The sequence below is a fragment of the Mus caroli genome, unplaced genomic scaffold (assembly GCF_900094665.2).
Source record: "Mus caroli unplaced genomic scaffold, CAROLI_EIJ_v1.1 scaffold_20666_1, whole genome shotgun sequence".
NCBI classification, from domain to species: domain Eukaryota; kingdom Metazoa; phylum Chordata; class Mammalia; order Rodentia; family Muridae; genus Mus; species Mus caroli.
The window spans coordinates 992-9,843 of record NW_018390595.1 but is presented as its reverse complement, the minus strand read 5'-3'; the positions used below and the strand labels follow the sequence as shown (position 1 = coordinate 9,843).

At 46.2% G+C, this 8,852-nt stretch overlaps 1 protein-coding gene across 1 annotated transcript; it reads left to right on the top strand.

Moving 5' to 3' along the window:
- Window positions 1-2,158: 2,158 nt before the first annotated feature.
- Window positions 2,159-4,774, top strand: LOC110288721 (ral guanine nucleotide dissociation stimulator-like). The gene is made up of 5 exons (XM_021154989.1): window positions 2,159-2,338; window positions 2,545-2,726; window positions 3,267-3,314; window positions 3,896-4,092; window positions 4,344-4,774. Exons 1-5 carry the CDS (start codon window positions 2,207-2,209, stop codon window positions 4,655-4,657), a joined length of 873 nt encoding a protein of 290 aa, XP_021010648.1. The 5' UTR covers window positions 2,159-2,206; the 3' UTR covers window positions 4,658-4,774.
- The last annotated feature ends 4,078 nt before the right edge of the window (window positions 4,775-8,852 follow it).

Sequence of the window (8,852 nt, the reverse complement as noted above, 5' to 3'; positions counted from 1 at the left end):
GAATTAAAGATCAAAACAAGAAGAGCAGTTTCTCTTGTGAGGCTCCAGAACCACTATAAAAAGCATAAAAGTAACAGGAGTCCGAAATCCTCACACGTCAGGCGACAGCTGCAGTGCAGACAGGCTTTGAGACAGGCTGGAGGGCCAGGTCAGCAGTTCAGAGCAGTGGCTGCTCTTGCAGAAGACCTGAGCTTGTTTCCCAGCACCTACGTGGTGGCTCACAACCCACTGTAACTCCAATACCAGGGAATATAACTCCTTTTTAAAAATTTTTTACTTTTTGGTTTCCTCCGGCACCAGGCACAGGCATTCCTGCAGGCGAGACACCCACACACATACATTCAAAGGGAAAAAGAAAAGGTTTGCCTCCCACATCACCCCAGGCTTACCTTTAAAGCCTGGCTCAGAAAGTTCTCAGCTCTGTTCCCAAGGTCCCTTTAAGAGCAGAACCAGAGCCATCTAGTGGCCCAGTGGGGAAAGGCCATGTTTAATTTACCAGAACCCATGTGATGGAGGGAGACAACTGAAGCCTACAACTGTCCTCTGACCTCCACACACATGTGCACACACACACACAAGTAAAGGTAATAGTTGTTTGCAGAGATGTCTTAGCTGTTAAGAGTGTGTGCAGTCAGCCGGGTGTGGTGGCGCACGCCTTTAATCCCAGCACTGGGGAGGCAGGCGGATTTCTGAGTTTGAGGCCCTGGTCTACAAAGTGAGTTCCAGGACAGCCAGGGCTATACAGAGAAACCCTGTCTCAAAAAAAGACAAAAAAAAAAAAAAAAAAGAGTGTGTAGAGTCCTGATCATGTCCAGTGCAGGAGATCTATACCTGATACCCACATTGGTGGCTCCCAACTACCTACAACGCCAGCACCAGGAGATCCAAACCCATCTTTCACCATTGCATCTACCAGTAGTCACATGAACACTCACTCCCCCCACACTACGTGATGTAAAATAATAATATAAAACATTTCACATGAGGTGCAGATCAGCAGGTGAGTGGCACAGTCTTAAAATCCCAGCACTGGTGCTGTGCAGTAGAACATCCTGGAGTTCAAGGTCATTCTCCTACTTGGAAGCTCTAGGACAGAGTAAGCTACACAGGAGCTCTCTTTTATAAAACCTGGGAGCTAAGGGCAGTTGCTACCAAGTCAAACCTCACCACCTGAGTTTGATCCCTAAGACACACAAGGTAGAAGATGAAAACGATTTTCAGCAGATCATCTGCTTGTGCACATCCATCACACACATGCACACACACACTTATACTTACTCACATACACACACACAGAGGAAGAAAGAGAGAGAGAAAGAGAGAGAGAGAGAGAATATGAATCATGAGGAGACAAAGACACGTTGATCTGTGCCATGGTTTTCCTCTTTCTTGTACCTGGAATCCTGATGTTGGAAGTGTCCTCTGGACCACTACCATAGTAGCATATACAATAAAACCACAAACTGGATAGGACTAAGCAAGTTTATGCCCTGTGAGAAGTGCCAGGGACCATTTCCTTAAGTTATCCCTTAACTTCTTTCTGAAGAGAAAGGAAGAGGAGAGGATGGAAGAGGGAACCAAATTAGGGAAGGACTGGGAGTAGAGGAGGGAGAGAAAAATGGGGTAGGGATATAAAGATGATAAGTATTTTTTATTTTGTGTACGTGTGTTTGTGTGTGCATATGAGTTCCTGTGCACGTGTGTATGCACTGACACAAATAGCTATGTGCGCCTTCAACTCTGGTAACACTATTAGGAGGTTTTCAAGGTAGAGGGCATCTGTAATCATATACATATTATGACATACTAGAAAACCCACGATAGAATATCTGCAGGGAGCAAGTCAGGACTGTGAGGATACCCTAAGAGGAAATTGCTTTTTCCTGGGATGCATGTGGAAACTTCTGCCTGCCTTCTCAAATATGAGGGTCTCCCTGAAACCAGGCTTCCCAGGACAGTGTAGTGGCATGAGCTTATGGATGCCACTGTGTCCATTTGTACACATGCAAGACAGAGGGACAGCAATGGGCAGTACTGGTAACCCCTAAAGAAAGCCTACGAGGAGGGACTGAGGTTGTAGGACCTCAGGAAGTGACCTCACTTGCCTAACAGTCCTGGTGGAACTCATGATGCTGGTTACCAGGTAACCAGAGGCCAACAGTACCCTTCCCTGACTTACTACTCTGGAGGTGCCTGGAAGAACAGGATGTTTTCTTGTTTTCAGATTTCCAGGGGTTTGGGCCCAAAAAAACCCAAGCGTGGTGACCTTGGCTACTTGTGGAGATGTTTGATACGCCCTCTGACACACTTCTGGCATGCTTCCCGCAGGAATCCCAAGGTAACACAGGCCAGCCTATAGCAGGAAACCTTCTCCTTGGACCCCCTGTTCCCCCAAGGTCCCTGCCTGGGTGTATGTTCCTGTGACACTCTGAGGAGCATTCCTGATGCTTACTTATGCCTCTGTGGTAATGGATTGCTGATGTTTCTCAGACTTTCTACATTTAAACCTTCCTGCCTTTCTACATCTGTCCTCACAATAAACAGGAGCCAGACTTTCCGTACAACCCACCCAAGTTTACTTACAACACCTTTGAATTTGTTGAACAAATGATCGCTTATATACCAGCTGCAGTTCATTACCACGACCAACTATCCATCAGCCTATTCCTGGCTGTCTACCATAGGTACTGTAGCACCTGGGAGGTGCTGGACCTGCTGATGAAAACGTGAGTGGCTACATCCAACCTAGGTGTTAGGAGGGCTCTGTTCTTCTCCGGGACTCTGTGCTCCCATAGAACAAGATAATTAGACCTTGGCAGTGATGGTCCTGAGTCTGAACCTGCAAAGTGACATGTCCAAATTTGGGGTTGGGGGACTCTAGTATGTGTCTTTCACTGTCCCCAGGGAATGTCAAACACCACCCTTTCCTGTGCCTTGGGCAGAGCTCATTTCCCATTTGTATAAGAGGATGTAGACCTTATCTGACCTATATGGGATTAATGGAGCCAGAAAAGGCTCCCGGGGTAGAGGGCCACTGAAAAAGCCTGGACTCAACCAAGAGCCCTGATAGGGACCAGCTAGGCTTCCACCCATTTTGTGAAGATCTTTGAAGATCGGTGACCTCAGCACAGGAGTCAGAACAGTGCAGAGACCCCAGGATCCGTGCTCCCTCTCTAGATTCTTCAGACTCAAGTAGCTCCCTGTAGATCTAGTAGTAGGTTGGGGACACAAGCCCTTAGGGGTGACACCCTCATGGAATGCCACAGGTATCCATCCTTCCAGCCTGACTGCGAGCAAGACCAGCTCACAAAGAGGTGAGTGGGCTTTAGGGGAAAGGGAGGTAAGAGCCCATCTGTGCAGAGGGGTGGGGGTGTGGGAGAGGAATGTAAGAGCCAATCTATGGACTGGGGGTAGGAAGAGGGAGGTAAGGGCCCATCTGTGGAGTGAGGTATGAGGGGAAGAGGGAGGTAAGGGCCCATCTGTACAGTGGGGTGCAGGAGCTAGTGCTGAGGACTAAACACTCGCCAGGAGTCCTGCTTTGGGGATACACACTAGAGGGACAATGCATGAGAAGTTTCCTGCAGGTGAAAAGAAAATGAAGGCCTCCAGTGGGCTCCTTGGTTCTGAAGGGCAAAGGGAAGGATGGAAGATGAAGGACCCTGGGAGAATCCATCCCCACTACAGTACAGCCCAGCCCAGCCCAGTTAGCCCCGTCTGTCCTCCAAGGGACAGAAAGTGTCTGGAGTTCTCTGCACACAGCCCCACACTCCTGAACACTATGCTCATCAGCATACAGGCTGGCAGCCATTGTCTGGTCTGATGGGGCCCAGGGCTCCTCTGGTGAAGTGAGGCCAGGCTTCTGACTCAACTTCCCTCCAACTTTCTCTTCCCCCAGTGCCATATTCAACTTTCTGGCCCACTGGCTTGACACATTCCCTGAGCATTTTTTTGACTCCCCCAACCTGGCAGTCATGAGGCAGTTGATAGACTACACAGGGCACCATATGCCTTCTGCAGAATTCGATAAAGAATCCAGGGAGCTGCTCTCTAGGCTGGAGGAGCAGGAGGCCAAAAAGCTAAAGCTTGAGAAAGGTGAGGAGGCCTGGCTTGGGCTGCCTGGCAAGGTAGGAAGGGGTTTCAGAAACGGGATCCTCCTGTGTATTCTGCAGAGCTTTGGCCTGAACCCAGGGCTGGACTGCAGTCAGGTAAGATGTCCCAGTATGAGGAGAGGACTGGGAATCCTCTGGCACGAGAAGGCCTTCTGTGCCCATCAATGGCATCTTGGGGAAGCTCACCCCATCCTAGGCTGCCTCGACTAAAAGACTGTCTCCTTCTGCCCTTAGACTGTGCAGCCATTGCAGTGCAGGATGCCTCCAGAATGCAAGAGAATCTGGCTCTGAGGCCAGCTTCTGTGGCAGAGCCACAGGGAGACCTGCAACCCCGAGTGGACATGGAGCTCTTGGAACCAGCAGTGCCCACATCAACTGATACACAATCACCTGAAGATGTGGCTATAGATGAGGCTGCAGACATGGTTGCAGATGAGGCTGCAGATGAGGCTGGAGATGTTTCACCTGCCAAGCAGTTATTTCTATCTTACACTGTGCAATTAGGTACACCAGATTTCATATTCCCTCTGCCTAAGGTTGACATATAGTTAGGAAAATGATCTCCTGAGTTCCACCCAGCTGTGGTTCCCCATCTAAGCTGATCTCATATTGTTAGAGATAATATCTATGTTTATTATATTTGGATACTAATAAAAATGAATTGTTTACTCATCTTAAATGAGAGTGTTCATTTCTCATGTGGCACAATCTACTCAGGTGTACCTGTGGAGTGCATCTCTGAGACAAATAGGTCAATCACTGATATGGGATCCTTGCAAGCCATCCTGGAAGCAGGGAATGCAAGCAGCTGGTGTGGCAGAAAATGGGCAAATACCAACAGGGGTGAACAATAAAAACTATGTTACTGTGATGTGGCTGTCCTGGGCTCAGCACAGCCCCTAACATTTAGGGACACGGAGCCCCATAACGGGGCTCGTGGACAGAGAGGTCTCCACTTTCTGGGCTTCTTCTCTACCAAACTGGACAGGGGAAGCATGCAGACAAGGATAACGTCAGCCTAGCTGTCATGGTGCTCACCATTCTCACCATTTCTGCGTCCAAAGCTGTGCATACACACTGCACCTTGTTTGAACAGGTGGTTATCACAAAGAATTGCCAGGTTCCCCCCACAATTCTAGGGGTGATCAAAAAATGACAAGGTTGAACCCATGGAAATTTTACACATTTCCTCTGTGGGGAATGAGTTTGTTGTATTCTCACTGTTTACTATGTATATGGAAACCTCCATGGGACAAACCCAGGAGTCATCACCAAAAACGGCTCACTCAGTCCTCATCCTGGCCATGTGCGATGCCAGGGACTCTGTAGAGGACACTGAGTTGTGTATGTGGCCCTTCCAGGGCATAGAGCTGCTCATGTGGGCTCTGATGATCAAGGACCCACACACACCACATCACTGGCTACTTAGGTATTTGGCTCAGGAAAAGTTTATATACATCAGGCTAGTCGCTGTCTCAGCCAGAATCTAGCTTTACACTTCATCTAGTCCCTGAGCTGGGGTCTCCACTGTCTCTGAGGACTGGAGACCCAGGGCTTCAGGTCAGAGACAGGCTTCCTGGGTGAACAATGGATGCCTGTCTAGCACAGAGAGCAGATGCTCATGGATCAGTGCAATAACAGTTAAAATAGCAATCTTACCAAGAGCAATCTACAGAATCACCACAATTCCAATCAAAGTACATTTCTTGACCATCCTTGAAAGAACAATACTCGACTTCATATGAAAAAACAAAACAAAACAACAACAACAATAACAACAACAAAAACCAGGAAAGCCAAAACAGTAAAGAAACTGCAGGAGGTATCACCATCCCTACTTCAATCTGTACTACAGAGGAAGACTAATAAAAAATGTATGATATTGGCATGAAACAGACGGGTTGATCAATGGAATTGAATTGAAAATCCAGAAGTAAACACAAACATCTACAGACACTAGATTTTTGACAAGGAAGACAAATTTATACAATGGGAAAAATGAAAGCGTCTTCAGCAAATACAGCTGGTCTTAAGTGGATGCCTGCATGGAGAAGAATGGAAATAGATCCCTATTTATCACCCTGCACAAAATTCAAGTCCAAGTGGATCAAAGACCTCAATGTAAAACCAGTAACACTAAATCTAATAGAAGTGAAACTGGGGAACGTCCTTGAAACCATTGGCACAGGAGACAACTTCATGAACAGAAAACCAACAGCTCAGGCATGAAATCAACAATTAAAAAATGGGACCTCATGAAACTGAAAGTTTCTGTAAGGCAAAGGAGACTGTCAATAGGACAAAACAGCAACCTACACAATGGGGAAAGGTCTTCAACAACCCTACATCCAACATCCAGCTGATATCTAAAATATATAAAGAAATCAAGACATTATAGACAACAAACCAAATAACACAATGTTTAAAATGGGGCACAGAATTAAATTGAGTTCTCAACAGAGGGACCTGTAATGGCAGAGAAGCAGTTAGAGAAATGTTCAACATCCTTAGTCATCAGGGAAATGGAAATCAACCCTAATATTTTATCATATACCCATTAGAATAGCTAAGATCAAAAAGTCAAGTGACATCTCATACTACTGAGGATAGAGAACAAAGGGAACTTTATTGCTTTTGGAGTGCCAATTTGTACACACATTTTGGAAATCAATTTGGTTGTGTGTGTGTGTGTTTTTTTAAGAAACTGGAAATAGTTCTACCTCAAGACCAGCTAGACCACTCCTGTCCTTATACTCAGTAGATGTACCACAAGGACACGCGCTCACCTATGTTTGTTTGTTTGTTTGTTTGTTTTGGTTTGTTTTTCGAGACAGGGTTTCTCTTTATAGCTGGGCTGTCCTGGAACTCACTTTGTAGACCAGGCTAGCCTCGACCTTATAAATCCACCTGCCTCAGCCTCCCAAGTGCTGGGATTAAAGGCGTGTGCCACCATGCCCAGCTCAACTATGTTTATAGCAGTTTTATTTATAATAGCCTAAAACTGGAAACAACCTTGTTTTCCCTCAAATGAAGAATGGATAAAGAAAACATGATTCATTTACACAATGGAATACTATTCAGCTATTAAAAACAAAAGTTTCATGAAATTTTCAAGTAAAGGGACAGAACTACAGAATATCATCCTGACTGGTGTAAGACCCAGAAAGACATACATGGTATATACTCTTTTATATACCATAAAGTAGAGGATAAGGATGCCCCAATCCACAGATCCAAAGAAGCTAAGTAACAGAGGGGCCAAGGAAGGATGCTGGCATCTCACTGAGAAGGAGGAATAAAATGGACACTGGTGATGGAGGGAGGGAGGGAACTGGGTGGGAGAGGGAAATGGGGAAGAGGATCAGGAGGGAGAGAGACCTGGGATAGTGGGGGTTGGATTATCAGTGGGACAAACCAGAAACCTAGGACAAGGGAAAGTCAAGAATCTATGAGGGTGACCTTGCTAACACTCCTACCAATTGGAATAANNGAAACTGAAATGGCTCCTTCCTGTAACCATGCAAGTCTTCCAATGGAGGTATGGGAACACCAACCCACCCACAAAACCTTCAACCTACAATTTGTCCTCNCTACAAGTTCTGCAGGGATAAAAATGAAGNAGAAGTTGAAGAATCACCAATCAACAACTGGACCAACTTGAGACCCATGCTTGGGAGAGGGCACCCTGCACCCTGCAATACTGATACTCTGCCATTCTTGCACACTGGGTGGTAGCTTAACTGTCATCTGAGAGGCTTCACCCAGCAGCTGATGGAAACAGAACCAGAGACCCACAGCAAAACATTAGGCAGTGCTTGAGGAATCATGTGGAAGAGGGGAGCACGGACTGAGGATGACAGANGGGTCAAGGACACACAAAAAACCTTCAGAATCACCCAACCTTGGAACATAGGGGCCTCATTGAAACTGAATCACCAACCAAACAGCATGCATATGACAGATGCAGGCCACCTACATGTATGTAACAGATGTGTAGCTTGGTTTTCCTGTGGGACTCCTAACAACTGGAGCAGGGAACTGTCTCTGAAGCTGTTGCCTGCCTTTGGGTCTCTTTCACACAACTGGGCTGCCTTATCTAGCCTCAATAGGAAAAAATGTGTCTAATCCCACTGCATCTAGATATGCCAAAGAGGGCTGAAAGCCATGGGAGGCTTCCCCTTCACTGAGGAGAAAAAGAGAGGGTTATGGAAAGAGGAGAGAGGAGAGAGAAGGAATGGGAGGAGAGCAGGGAGTAAGTCTGCAATTGGGATATAAATATAAATATAAATTAATTAATAAAAATGTGAAGTAAAAAGAAAATAAAGCAAAAGAAGAGGGAAAAAAGAAAAAGAAAAACAAACCAGCAAACCAGAGGTCAGAAAGTTAAATAATGCAGGTAAAATAGATAAGTTCTAGCAATATAGCATAATTATTGACAAGAGACAAAACCTTGGGTTAAGGCTCAGTCAGTAAAACACTTGCAAAGCCAACACAAGAACTTGAGTCCAAATCTCTCTACCTACTCGCATTACTGGGGGATTCTAGCAAGGTGATCTACTACTGTGCCACACCCCCAGCCCCTCACTTGGGGAACGCCCACCAGTACTGCTTAGCCACCCTCATCATAGCAACTCCTCTTTCTGAAAACTGAATTAAATTGCAAGCTCTGACCCTCCTAAGACTTCTCATGCTGGAGATACTAGCTAAGGCTCTACCCAGCACAGGACTTCCCTCCACGGTGAG